Source organism: Canis lupus, chromosome 9 (assembly GCF_048164855.1).
Source record: "Canis lupus baileyi chromosome 9, mCanLup2.hap1, whole genome shotgun sequence".
In the NCBI taxonomy this organism is placed as follows: Eukaryota; Metazoa; Chordata; class Mammalia; order Carnivora; family Canidae; genus Canis; species Canis lupus.
The window spans coordinates 24006421-24021666 of record NC_132846.1 but is presented as its reverse complement, the minus strand read 5'-3'; the positions used below and the strand labels follow the sequence as shown (position 1 = coordinate 24021666).

Sequence of the window (15246 nt, the reverse complement as noted above, 5' to 3'; positions counted from 1 at the left end):
ATAATGAGAAAACAAGCACAGAAACTGAGGAAGCAAAAAGCTAAATGGTCTAATCCTGGCAAGAAGATAACTAAGTTCAAAAAAAGTATACTTAAACCAATAAACCACTAATCATGATTAATAAAGTTGATATTGTTAGGTGATCCACCTCCTCCCCCCCCCAATAAATTCATAACAATTCATTGAGGAATCTTCAGTTTTATTACAAAAATGAAGATGATCAGTTTGATCAAAATGAAAGCTTGCTCACAAGTTTTACATGAATATTCTAAATACAAAGTCTCCTGAAACAGCATACTTTTGATATGATTTTCATTTTTTAAAAGGGATGCAAACATTCCTTTTCATTTATAATCTCTATCCCAAGACATAGTATTTAATAGTGTATCTTTTCTGCAGTTAGATCCAAATTCACAAGGATAATTGAAACAGACAAAACCTTGTCATCAAAGTTTAAAAATCCATTTTTTTTTACAGAGGTAAATCCTTAATAACCAGCCCTTATGTATTTTCAGAATCTTGTACTACACTGACATGATTTACAGTCAGTTATTTTTTTCCTACCCCTTAAGGCTACAAAACTCTGTTGCAAATGCATTGCAAAAGAATTCTAGACCACTTAATGCAAAAATCAAAAAAATAGTTCTCCAATAAAAAGTAAATTTTATAAATGGTAGGAAATAGTATCTGTGGTAAGCTAATAAGTGACATTTCTTCCCCTATTACTAAACAAATCATGTTACACAGAAACAGGAAGACAAGTTATCAAATACAACAAGCTTATGCTATGTTTACATCCCTCATTAAAAAAAAATAATTTCATATCTTTCACAAATTCCATCTGATACATTTTCTCATCAGGTTGGAGGGGGAGGGTAATACTGTCCATAATTCCAAGGATTCTGATAATTGTACTGAAAGGAAAAAGCACACATGTTAGCATGCTAGAACTGGCTGAATTCTATTTATAAAAGTAATTAAAGAGGATATGTTTAAGAAAACAAGCATGTGTTCACTGCTAAAATTCTAAGACTTAACCACAAAAGACAATTATACAGTCTGGAATAGAAGTAGTTGTTTTAAAAAAAAAAAAACTATCCTAATTTATGCTTTTCTAATAACATCTATGCACAAAGAATTCAATTATGTGAACTCACTTGATACCAGGCACTATAATTATATGCAGCTTGATTTGCCTGTAAATCACCATCAATCATCTGTGTAGATGATGAACTTGTATCTTCTGTGTGAGCTTTCTTTTCCTCTGGTTCTTCTGATCTAAATAAAAGGACAAAAAAGAAACTTTCAAAATTCCAACAGGTAAGTACTTTTAAAACAAATGGGTGAATGTGTACATTTGTATCTATGTACATTTGTTTTAGTAAAGTTCTTAATCACTCAAGTTTTGTATGATTTTTTTTTCAAATCGTGAATATAAACTATTTAAATTACCATAATATGAAATGAAATGTCTTTTAAGCATCCCTTCCCAATTCAAGGAGTTACATACCCATTTTCTGCTTTCCTTTTTAAAGAATCCTGTTCTTTTAGAAGTGTTTGATGTTCATCATAAGCATTCAGAAGCCTGAAAGGAAAAAAAATCCTCTAGAATATACAAAAATCAAATTGTTAAATTCATAAAGTTTTAGACTTATTTCCACTTGGAAATAAAAATATGTTGCGATGAACATTGATTTTTTTTTTTTTTTTTTTTTTTTTTGGTGAGATGAACCAGTAAGCAAACCTCCCAGCTAGCTACCTTTTCAATGTATTTCCTTTGGGAAACCACTACTCTGCACTTTCCTTCTCAGTCCATGTGATTCAAAATGAGGCTTCAGGGGTTCAGGACTGGCCAGTACTATATACCCTGACCAAGAACTGGTTCAGCGTGAGCCTATGACCCAAACCAAAACGTTTAGTCGGTCCTGGGATTTTTGAGCTACTAGAAAATGCCTGTTCTCCATACTACAGTTGGCTGAAGCTGATGGGATATTGGTCAAGAGCTATCTTTGGGATCATTTCTAACACATGTGGAACACCTGCCTAGGAAATTATTATATAACTAAGATAGTGACCTTGAGAATGTGTTTTTGTCCATTGCAAAGGAGTCCTGACCATTTTGTAATTTACATATTTTTGAGATCTAATTTAACAATGCTTATTAAAGATCCTTGATATCAGGATAAAATATATTTAAACTTTGGCCATATGATAAACTGAATTAAAACTAATACAAAACTACAATATAAAAAAAAAAACTACAATTTAACTGTTATCACTGATTAAAAAGATAATTTTCAGGAGGCACCTGCGTGACACAGTTGGTTAAGCATCCAATTCGTGGTTTCAGCTCAGGTCATGCTCTCTGGGTTGTAAGATCAAGCCATGTGTCGGGATGTGTGCTCAGCACAGAGTCTGCTTAAGACTCTCTCCCCTTCCCTCTGCCCCTCTCCCCTGCATGCTCTCTTTCTCAAATAAATAAATCTTTTTTTTTTAAGATAACTTATTAAATAAAAACATTCTAACATGATATGTGTATTAAGTCTCACCTGGAACTCAGAACTTCAAAAACGATGTCACTTGAAGCCAAACTGACTGTAATATCCTAAAGATTGTTTTCCTTTTACCATTTTCTGAAATATTTTTTTATAAAGACAAATGGCCTTATTTTTAAGGTAATCATAAACTTGAACACAGATAATTAACATTTCTGAGGAATGACCATTAACACTTTACATGCATATACAACTTCCCTGAGCAGCCTGCATACATACACATCTAATAACAACCAGTAACTCTATTCCAAAATGTTCAAGACACTATAAAATTGTTAATACCAGCAATCTCTGGTTAAAGTGTTTACTCATCAAGCACTTTAAATGTACTAATTTTTTTAAGGCTTTTAACAACCTGTGCATTAGGTGATGAGAGATTCAATCATAACATGAGAAAATTTGAAAACTGAGAAATACACAAATAGTGGCACAGTAAAGATTTAAGCATGTATTTGTCTGAATTAAACCAATTCTTACCAATACATTATACTGCTACCTTAACTTCTAAGCTCATTTATTTTTCAATCAATTCTTTTCAAAATCTCAACTATAAAAATCTTTAAAACCGGATACGCAGAACCTCTGTATTTTGAGGGGCCTAACTGGCATCTTTGTGTTATGACTCAGATTTGTCCACATATTACTGCCAAATTTAACTATGTCATTTAATTTCAGTCAAAACTCGAATAGCTTCCTACCGTCAGTTGTGGTACTGCATGTGCTCCAACCCAGCCTAGTGTTCAATGCATAGCACAACCAACTTCATACTCATTACTTCAAAACCCCTCCATTAACCAGATGTTACTTTTAAATGAACTTTAACTTCCACCATTTTATCCTCTGTCAGAATCCAGTAACTAAATGAAGCCTCATCTCCTCTGCGAAGGATGACAAATCCATTCTGATCCACAGAAATCACAGCCTTAACAGTACCACCTCATATACCTATTTCCTCTGATCATCAAACCACCCAACTAGACTAAAACCTAGAATTAAATTCCCATTTCTTTTGTGTACTTTTTCAGTACAAAACAAAGACACTAAATATACAGCCCAGGTGGTTAGAAGCACAGACTCTGAAGCAAATTCTAATCCCAGTTGCACAATGTAATAAGAGCTAACTGACCTTGGAAAAACTTCTAATCTCTTTAAGCCTCTCTTCATCTATTAAAAGAACAATACCAACAAACAACAAAACAGTATCTATACTTTCATTAGACTGTTCCATATTTTACACTAGATAATTCATATAACAGATTTAATATGTCAAGCACATATATACAATTGTATTAAAAATTATGTTAAAATGTTTTTTAGTTTAACTAAAATTTTACTCAGCCATCAAAAATGTATACAAACATATGTAAAACAGCCACATAAATAATCCTCATTTTATCAAGAACTGTTTTCAATGGAAATCACTCTATAATAGGGTATTTAGAAAAGATAGAAGAACTGGGATAAGTTGCCTACTAGAATCAGTTAAGAATGAAACAGCAGCAATACTCTAATCAATACTTCTATTTTGCAAAAATAAATCATAAGCTTTTTTCCCAAATGCCCTAGAGTAAAATCCTTCTGCTACCTTCAACTTTCAGCTTCTTAAAATGTATGAAAATGAGTTCATTAGGCATGATTTGTGCAACCAGATCTATTTTCTCTGATCAGAAATAAAACAGCATCCCTATCTCTGATTAATCCCATCCACTTTTCATGGCCTATATATACTGTTTGTGTTTTAGGGTTCAATCCTTGATCCATTTCTTTTTTTCATGGAATTACTGCTTCCTGCCATCTCTCATTGTTTACATTACCATGCTAAAATTTTGAAAACAATTTTGAAGGAAACACAAACTATATATCCTGTTAAACACATACATATTTGCAAAATTGAATTACCCCCCATATATTTAAGGAAAAAATAACCTAGACACACATCTTAAATTTAACAATATATTAATTTGTACTAATCATCAAACTCTCATCGAAAATTATCAATGCTCATTTACTATACAAATAGATAATATATAATTAAGATCTTACTTATTAACATCTGAACCAAAATCTTCAAGAAACTCCACTTTTCTCTGAGAAAATGTAATTCTCATTTTAATAGGTAATGAACCATGTATAGCTTTGTCAAAACAATTTAGGATATTTTCTTCATTTTGTTTGAGGTCACCACTATATTCCATTTCAAGTAAATTGAGGTATAACTTTGTATTTTCCTGTGTAAAAAGCAGTATCAATTAATAATATTTCTAAGATACTTTAATTAGAATATATACTTAAAATGTCTTCATTTTAATGTCTAAATTTGAAAAGAAAATCATATTAAAATGTAACACACTAAACGTTTTGAGCATACATCAAAACAGGTGAAAAAAACATTAGCACATTGATAAGTAAGGACATCATCCTAGTATCTCCCAAACAATGCAAACTGTTAAATACCTGTAAGTTAAAAGCCTATATCCTATCTTGGGTTTAATGAGCCTTGGCCTACCAGGCCAAATATAAAAGAAGCATCAAAAAATGGTTTCTACAGTTCCCAGTAATTTAGATTTTTACAACTATAATCATCTTAAACTGCAGCTGGAAACACACTGTTACAAACCTGTGTCTTGGGTGACTGGGTGATGGGCACTGAGGGGGGCACTTGATGGGATGAGCAACGGGTGATATGCTATATGTTGGCAAACTGAACTTCAATCAAAAAATAATAAATAAATAAATAAATAAATAAATAAATAAATAAATAAATAAATAAATAAATAAGCCTGTGTCTTAGCCCTGGCATTAGCTTAAAATCTAAAAAAGTGAAAAATATAAAAAACACTGGCTTTAATCGACTAATAAAGTGAAATATTTTGGAGGAGGAGAATCTCATTGTTATAGTTGTTTATAAGGTATTCTCTCTCCCATGCTCTCTACCTACAATAATCAGTAAATTTGCTATAAAATTTCTCAACATGAGGGAAATATAAAGTGTCACAATGTCTGCAACACTTTTTAATCCAATAATCTTAATTTTCTCAACCTTTTAATTCAAAACATTTCTTTTCAAAACATTTTTAAACAATGGCAACATCAGTTTAGAGGGACTGCTGTCTTCATGTAGTAATAAAATATATTACATACAGAGCAAATCTTTCATCATAGTTGCCAAAATGAGAAAACAAACAACGGCCATTGTTTTGTTTTGTTTATGGAAGATATTCTAAAATACGAATACTTACTTTGTCTCTTTCGATTGCTTCCAAAAGCACCTTTCTTGATTTGGGAAGGTTTTTTTGTATTTTAAAAAGATGTCGGGCTAGTTTGATAGCATAAAATGATGATTCATTATTTGATTTGGCATTCTTAATGGCATCCTGAAGCAAATGTTCAGCTTCTTCCATATTTCCGTGCCGTCGTTCTAAACTTACTCTTCTCAAACGAACCATTGCCAATCCTAGAACACATTCTTCAAATGTTCTCAAGATATTCCTGGCTTCATTAATATTACCTAGAAATGTTAATTAAATGTTTATGCTTTTGTTTAAATCTCTGAGATATCCTTTATGCAGCAAGGTACTGGCAAATGACAGTCCACAGGCTAAATTCAGCCCTCTGCCTGTTTTTTTATTTAAAACTGAAAACAGCCACGCTCATTTGTTTATTATCTACAGATGCTTTGGGGATATAATGGCAGAGTCATCAGAAAAGAGAGCAATGGCCTGTAAAGCCTAAAGAATTTACTATCTGGCCCTTTACAGAAAAAAGCTTATTGACCTCTGCTTTACACCATCCCAAGACTCAACTCCTTTAACTTTATCCTGAAGTAACTTAAAATCCAAAAAATATCAACTGAGTTTCCTCATTCTTACCCTGCTGTTCCTCAAAAGCTGCCCAAAGCATATGCACCATGGGTTTCTTTGGGAGATGGATAGTGCAAGCTCTGCTGAAGACATGCCTCACTCCTTCAATGCTATGGTTTTCCATGTACTTGGCATACTACATACAGAAACAGAGGAAATACTGAATAATTTACAGTTGAACAAGCCATTAAATATGTGACAGAACGATAAAATTCTATTTGTAAACCCATTCAGCACCTTTATTGAACCACTAGACTAGTTTCTGTAAGGAAGGACGAAGAGAGGCAACGAGGTTGGCATATGCAGCAGTCAAATCTGGTTGCAAGCAGACCATCTCCTAATGCAACAGATATAGTTATATGAACAACATTCAACAGAAGTACAAAAAAGGTTAGTCACTAGATCAATGTTTATAATATGTTCAAGTTTCAGAGCATCTAATTTTCTTACCTTAATCCAAAACTCCTCATAGAGGGCACATGATATGACACATCTTTCAAAGAGAACCACAACTCGTTCATGAGTCCCATTTTCAATTTCAAATTCTAAGTATTCTTTCCAGTTTTTCAGTTGTGCCTTTTCCAATGGTTTCACGTGAAAATAAGGTCTTTTAATCTGTAATAAAAGTACGATAGGAAAAAAAAAAGTATGACATAGGAATGAAAGTAAATCAATACCAATACCAGAAAATGCATGAACATATAACAATACAAATTATCTAAATTATGTGTGTAATTATGGTGAGCCAAAAAATTTTAATCACCATATTTCATGGCAAAACTTTTAAAATTAAAATTTTTAAGGCTTTACAAACTGAAGAAATAGAATGTATTTTCCATTTATTTAGTAACTGTAATGGCACTACAAAATTTCCTTTATGTTGAGGAAATTTTTTCCTTTGTTGAGTATTTTAAAACTGAACAATTATACTATATTACAGGTAGCAGACCAGTAGTTGCCTAGCACTAGGAGTGGGGTGAGGGTTACCAAATGAAAAGGGGCCAAAGGAACTTTCTGAGATAACAGACTACTTCCATATCCTGATTGCTGTGATGCACTGTAATGTGCATATACATGTCAAACCGCATAGCCAGTCACAAAAATACCACATACTATAATAATTTCACTCATATGAAAGGCCAGAACAGGAAAATCTATAGAAAGAGAAAGGTTGGTGCTACCTTAGGACTGGGAATGAGAGGTAGAACAGACAGGTGAGGGAGTAGAGGAATGACAGCTAAAAGGTAAGGGGTTTCTTTGTAAGGTGATAATGTTCCAAAATGGACCATAGTGATGGCTGTATGTATCTGTGAATACACTAAAAACTACTGAAATTGTATACTTTAAATGGGTAAACTATATGGTAAGTGAATTCTTTCTCAATAAAGCTGTTTAAAAAACAAATTAAGAACTAGAATCTGAGGGAAACCCTCATTTTACTACAGTATTTTACATCTAAAATGGGTGCATCTGTTGTACATAAAGTATGAACTCAAGTTGATTTTAAAAACTGACGACTGTAATAAAATGTTCAGATTAAATAGGTATATTCCAACTCAAGTAAATCTGAATTCATTCTATAAGATTCTAAAACTGACAATGGAAAAATGATAAAATTGATTATGGGAAATTAATAATGCTAGAGGTAAATGGGGCAAAAATCTTAAGTTACTACTTGAACAAAAAAAAGTAGTAGAGACATTATTCAAAACTGAAAGAAAAATACATTATTCCTATCTTTATATTTTGAAGCCTATTACAAAACAAAAACACTTACACCTTCTTCAAATGTCCACCTTTTACTAACTTCATGCTCATTATAATTAAACATTTCTTGATGAATTTCAATGATTCTATGTCTCATGTTTTCGATTTCTGTAATTAGCTTGGGAAGAAAAAAAAATTTAAATCACACAAGTTATATACTGAAATTTTTCATATTATTGCTTTCATTTAAGTATTATCCACATCTACTTTAAAATCTTAGAATAGTGTTAAGTTTTAAACTGTTAACAATTATGTGCAAAGTACAATTAACAATACTAAAATTTATAACAGAATTTCCTAATAAACCACTCTGTGTGTGTGTGTTTAATAGGGGACTAGTAGATCATCACACAGACAAAATGTCCCTTTTAAGGACATTTTTAAGGTATCTCTCATAGTAAAACAGATTCTCTTACCTTAAATCTGTATTTAAAACCACACTAAAGCTCAAGAATTCCCACTTGCCTTAATCAGAAACTAATTTTATATGAGCCACAAATCATCCAACACATGCAGTCAAGAAATACAAAGTCTAGTTTCTCATACACTGAAGGATTTTTCAGTAAGTCTGGTTACCTTTGCTGGATCAGTAATGTCTTCAATTCCCGATGGTAGATCATCACCAGGAGGACCATCATCACCACTATGTCCATTTACAGAAGCTAATTCCCTTCGCAGCTGAATAAACTGTTCGCCAGTTAGAAGATCTCTAGGCAAGTTATTCTGTACATGTTCTTTAAATCTAAAAGAAGCCAATAAAAATAAATGCCCTATATATGAAGCATAATTTTAGATCCCATGTTCAATTCCTACTACATATTTCTTTTCCAAAAAAAAACTCTGATTTAAAACACCAAAGTCTCCTTTTTTATAGTAAAAACCTACCACTTGATGAAACAATCTATAGACATCTTCATTTTCTTCATGCCTTTGCAGTAGAATGGAGAAGGCCTGGAGAGCATAAATTCAAATTCTAATTCTCTCCATTATTAGTTATTCAAATTGACCTAAAGGAAGTTTTTCCCTCTTTAAGTCTTAGTTTTCTCATGTGTAAAATGGCACAATACTATTTTGCAAAATGACTTTAAAATTAAATATAATGCCTATGTAAAATATAAATGATCATTTGTAAATGATCAACAAATGTTTGCAGTTCCTTCCCCACCTCCTAATTACTCCTTAATCTGTGTCTGTGCCAAACACTCCAAAGAAATTGCTCTAATTAAAGTCACCCAGGGCCTCTTACATGCAAAATTAAAATGGACACCTGTTTCATAGTACAGCCTATACCCTATGAATGTCCTCACTACTTAAGGCCTTTAGCCATGCTTTCTTTTTGGCACCTTCTTAAGCCTTGGCTCTGAGTTACATTTCTCTTGGTTTTCCTCCAAGCCTTTGACCAATCCTTGATCTCTGAGGATTCTCCCTTCCTATCAGTCTCTAAATGTTAGTACTGCCAAGGATTCCACTTAGCATTTTGTTCTCAACTATTTTCATTTCCTTCCCAACCCATCTAATTAATACAAAAATAATAAGCATACTATGATGACTCTCAAAACTTTAACTCAAGCCCATACGGTTTTCCTCAATTCTAAATTAGTCTATCCAATTGCCAAAACTCTGCACAAGGAAATAGGTTAAACCAAGAGTGGTTTGAAAAAAAGTCACTTCACTTTTACATACTTTATATATGTGTGTGTGTGTGTGTGTATACATATATATATGTGCAAATTTTAATCAAAAACACCAAGTTGAAGAGGTAAAACAGCTACACTATCTAAATTTGGAATCTTATGTATAATATCTTGAACTATATTATGTAATTTTTATCCACAAATCTTGATTAATGGTACTGCCAACCACTCAGTTTCTGAATCTCTTTGACCCTATTTATCACTTATATTCCATTGGGTACCAGGCCCTATTGATTTTACCTTCTAAATACATCTTCATGTCCTTCTCATTTTTCACTGGATAAAACATACATAAACTGGGCTTGTAGTCTCTAGTATCACTATGTCCATCTCAACCCTAATACTATCAAAAATGTTATTAGAATGTAAACAAAAAAGGGATGCCTGGGTGGCTAAGTGGTTGAGCATCTGCCTTTGGCTCAGGGTGTGTTCCCATGGTCCTGGGATCGAGTCCTGCATCAGACTCTCTGCATGGAGCCTGCTCCTTCCTCTGCCTATGTCTCTGCCTCCCTGTGTGTCTCTCATAAAGAAACAATTTTTTAAAAGAAGTAAAAAAAGAAACCAAAATACCAAATATGATCACATCTCCCTCCTGCCACAATAACTTCTGTACATTTACCCTGCATTCAGGCTAAAATCCAATTCCTTAGATAGTCTTTCATATTCTGACCTAGACTGACTTCTTCTAATTATCAGACATACTTGTACATGTACCTTCTGTTCCAATCTTACAGGCTTTTCCCCAAGTTTCTTAAAACTGATTTTGGCTATTGACACCGCAATTTTCATAGATTTTAAGGCTCTCACAAATATATATAAATAATATTGGAATCTAATCTAGATTTTGCAGAATCAATGGATACAGAAGCTTAAACTTGATCCATTTTACCACTGGGAGAGAAAAAATAGACTGCCTTATTTTAAAAAATTAGGAATTAGGAAGTAGTTTTCAAAAGCATAGTAAGAAAATGAACAGATTTATTATTCAGATAAACATTAAAACTCAAAACTGTTATGATACAAATAAAAAACTTAAAAAAGGATAAAATTCCTAACTACTTACAGAGCACAAATTGACTACATTATCTAAGAAACTGTTTCAAATGGGGATAAAATATTAATACTAAGCAGTAATTTTTTATCAGCCTTTCCTACTATAAAGCTAATTTATTCAATAAAGAATGGCTGAGTGTCTAATATGTATTGAGCCCTATTCCTTCATATTTAGGATAAAAAAGAATAAGTCTCAGAAACTGACAGATGTACAGAGTGGTATAGAAGAGACATAATTTCAAAGCAGTGTTATTAATGTTTAAATGTATGCTGGGGCACCTGGGTGATGCAGTCAGTTAAGCCTCCAGCCCTGGTTTCCGATCAGCTCACAATCTCAGGATCATGCTCACTCAGCATGGAGTCTGCTAAAGTTTCTCTCTCTCTCCCCATCTCCCCTCCTGTCATCCCCCCACCTCCGCTCACTCTCTCTCTAAAATAAATTCTTAAAAAAAAAAAAAAGATAAATGTAAATAAATAGGCAAAGTGCTGGCACAAATGACAGAACAAAGACTTCCTATTTTGGCAAACTAGATAAAGTTTCACACAGAAGACATTAAGCATACTGTATGGTTTTGATTAATATAAGTTAACCAGAAAAATGGCAAATAGAAAAGGTATTACAGTCACAGAAGTACAAAACAACAGTGCCTACTGGGAAATTATCAGTATTTACATATGTCTGGAGCTTAGGAATACCAGAGACTGGGTCTGAGAAGTTAGTTAGATCAACATCACAAACTCTCATGCTAAGGAAAATTTTAAACTACCTATTTTCTTAGAGATAATGTCATCAGTATACATCCAACGTACAAACCTACAGAACAGAAATACTTTTATTACAGCACTTAGAACACTTTTCTTATAAGATTTATTTATTTGAGAGCAAGGAGAGAGAGTGCGCATGCCCACAAATGGAGGGAGGGGCAGAGAGAAAGGGAAAGAGAGAACCCCAAACAGACTCACAACGGAGCATAACACGAAGCTTGACCCAGGTCTCGATCCCAGAACCCAGCAACCTCCACAAGACCTGAAAATCATGCTCAACCAACTGAGCCACCCAGGTGTCCCTGAACACTTGTTTTAAACATATGCTTCCTCCTCTATACTTCTGACCAGCTTGAGGGCCAACACCATTCACACATAGCTCCTTTGAGGCATTATTTCTCAACTTAAATGGCATACAATCTTTACATAGCAAGCACTAAATAAATGACCAAACAGGAAGAATGTATTAGGCAAAAGAACACATTTCACTAGTTCTCAAAGCAGTAGGTCATGTCATAAGATTTACTTAAACACCACATGTAAGTTTGCTACATACATTGATTAGAATAGTGGTTGTCAATATATTAAAAGAAAAAGCAGATTAAAGAGCAGTATGTGTAATATAATCAACTAATATCTATAAGCATATATGCAATTTTTAAAACCCAGTGGGATATTGATTTAACAACAAAAAGAAAGATTTGGAGGAGACGACACTAAGAACTTTGGAGCCACATTATCAAGGTTCCAATCAGCTTCCAACCACTAACTCTGCAACCTCATGCAAGTATTTTAATCTTTCTGTGACTGTACTTCCATAAAATGGGGACAATAAAAGTACCTATACCTCACCGGCTTGTTGTGGGGATTAAAAATATTATCTGACATTCAGAACAACTCTGGCATACAGCAAATGCTATGTAACAAGTGTTTCCTAATTATATTTTATTTTTCTTACCAAAAATAAAATTCTTATCATCATAGACTTTATTGTATACTGTAGATCCTAGAAGAATTGGTTTAGGAGAAGGCATTCTCTTTGCCTCATAAGGATTTTTAAAACCTTTGTATTCACTTATTCAACAAATATTCAGGGCAGCCCTGGTGGCTCAGCGGTTTAGTGCTGCCTTCAGCCCAGGGTGTGATCCTGGAGACCCAGGATCGAGTTCCACGTCAGGTTCCCTGCATGGAGCCTGCTTCTTCTCACTCTGCCTGTGTCTCTGCCCCTCTCTCTCTCTGTGTCTCTCATGAATAAATAAATAAATAAAATCTTTAAAAAACAAAAAAACAAATATTCATCAAGCATTTCCATGTGTCAAGTTTTAGGTCTTTATCAAGTGTCTTCCTAGGTCATTACACTCTAGAAACCTGGCCATCTCCTCTATTCCATAAAAAAGAGAGACAGTATATTCAGATCTACACAATTCCTATTCCTAACCTGGATCTGCATAACTTCTGCTCTCTTTAGCAAATTGATCCACATAACTTTTTAGATGCTTCAAACAGTCCTCTACTTTTTTAGTAAAGAAAAATTTAGAAAAACACTTACTTAAAAAGAACCTAAGTTTATAGGCCCTAACACTATACTACTTATAAAAATTATAGCAAAAATGTAGAAAATATGTTGGCTAAAAAAAATGCAAGTACATATCAACACAGCAAATACTTGCAATATAATCTTTCTTGTCCAGAAGGACACTGAGTCTTTATCAGTGGGATATTTTGAGTACAGCAGAAAACAGAACATGGAAATCACATCACACAAAATTAGCTGTTTTCAAATATGCATAAAAATGAAATGATACCAGTCATGACAGAAAATCATAGTGAAAAATTTAAATGGAATTACTTTTAATTGAATATAAACAGATTTAGACCTACTATGTGAAATCATCTTTCACCATTTGGTATAAGGTATTATATGAATCACAAGAATGTACTGTTAGTACACCATTAAGTCGCTTTTTATTTAAGATTTATTTTTTAGGGGTGCCCAGGTGGGTGAGTCAGTTAGGCATTTGCCTTTGGCTCAGGTCATGATCCTAGGGTCCTGGGATCAAGGCCTATGAACTCAATCGAGCCTGCTTCTCCCTCTACCTCTGCCCCCAATTTGTGCTTGCTCTCTCTCTAGTATACTCTCTCTAATAAATAAATAAAATCTTTAAAAAATAATTTTTTTAAGTAACTTTACACTCAACATGGGGCTTGATCTTACAAACCTGAGATCAAGAGTCACATGCTCCACAGAGAACCCATGCCAAGGAACCCCAAATAAATCATTAAGTTTTAAACAAGCATCTTTCTGTGCCATGTACTCTATTAACTTAGTACCACAAAGAATAATTAAACTTAGGTTCTTTATTCTCATTCTTTCACACTGAAATATCTACTCTGAAATGTCTTAGATAGAATTCCCATTATTCTTAATCCATAAAATAGATGAAGAAAAATTTGTTTAAAAGTAGTAAAATTCCTAAACATTTCATAAAGTATATGGAAAAATGTCAAAATTTAAAAGCGCATAAATTGTGGTTATCAAGCAAGAAAATTTATTCCTGTTTGTATCTAAAAGAATCTCACATTTCAAGAGAATTATAATCCTCAATGCTAATTAATTACCTGAATAATCAAATATATTTTAATGATCAGATTTTTTCCACCCACCTCTGAAAATGGTGACTATACAGCTGTGTTGGAATACCAAGAATACGATCATATATAGCTGTAACTTCTCTCAGGTTTCCCTGTTCATTTTCCCAGTTTATATACATTTCCCACAGTCTGTCAGATCGGAAATCTGTTCCTGCAGCTAGAACAGCATGCTCGAAAGTTCTGAAAAATTAAATTACCTCTAAGTTATCTTTCCAAAATAAAATCACTTTTAAAATATTATTTCTATACCTTGCAATATATATAAATATCAAATCATTAGGTTGTACAACTGAAACTAATATATATCAATTATACTTCAGTTTAAGATAAAAATAAAAATAAAAATAAAACATTATCTTTAAATTTCAAAAGATCACACTAAAGTCAAAATTACATTCATCTGTTCCTATACAAGTAGGGAGTAAAAGGCAGAAGGAATAACAGAAAAGTGTATGATAGCTATTTTTTAAAGAGTAAGTAAACATAGAATATGTATATTTTTATGTAATTTTATCTTATACAGAATTATAATGCAAAACGTACACATTGCAAACATACAGAGTGACAATGCAGACACTTAAATATGTGTGAAACTTGAAATGTTTGTTGAATAGATTCATTTACAGCAGAAGAGACAAATTTTATCTCAATTTAATGAATCATTTTCTGGCAAAGTAACTCTCCAAGAAGGGACCCAACTGCCTTGTAAGGTAATGAAAAGTATACATACATTTCAAAACTTTCAGAAGTTCTCTTCTGATTGTAAAATTACAGATTACTAAAAAAAAAAAAAAAAAAACACACAAACACCACTACCACCACCACTACCATGTGCTTTTAAACTACCTAACTCATTTCAAGAGATTTTTGTAAGCAATTTTAATCATTGGATTTGATATC

The 15246-nt window shown here is 32.9% G+C and overlaps 1 protein-coding gene and 1 non-coding gene across 6 annotated transcripts in view; both read right to left on the bottom strand.

Moving 5' to 3' along the window:
• Positions 1-182: 182 nt before the first annotated feature.
• PRPF39 (pre-mRNA processing factor 39) overlaps positions 183-15246 on the bottom strand; it is a 38407-nt gene continuing 23343 nt past the window's right edge. For 4 of the 5 annotated variants that reach the window (XM_072838451.1, XM_072838452.1, XM_072838453.1 and 1 more), the window contains 10 exons: positions 14359-14526; positions 8759-8924; positions 8193-8300; positions 6866-7030; positions 6425-6551; positions 5795-6063; positions 4599-4783; positions 1511-1585; positions 1158-1278; positions 183-914 (listed from right to left, as the gene is read on the bottom strand). In XM_072838451.1, the coding sequence (XP_072694552.1) occupies positions 858-914; positions 1158-1278; positions 1511-1585; positions 4599-4783; positions 5795-6063; positions 6425-6551; positions 6866-7030; positions 8193-8300; positions 8759-8924; positions 14359-14526 (1441 nt within the window). In that variant the 3' untranslated portion in view covers positions 183-857. Of the gene's footprint in view, positions 915-1157; positions 1279-1510; positions 1586-2549; positions 4784-5794; positions 6064-6424; positions 6552-6865; positions 7031-8192; positions 8301-8758; positions 8925-14358; positions 14527-15246 lie in introns of those variants that run through there. The other variant, XR_012036547.1, reaches the window with a different exon arrangement.
• LOC140640792 (small nucleolar RNA SNORD127) lies at positions 5638-5723 on the bottom strand. Its single transcript, XR_012037425.1, has one exon. It is a non-coding gene; the product is annotated as a small nucleolar RNA SNORD127 (small nucleolar RNA).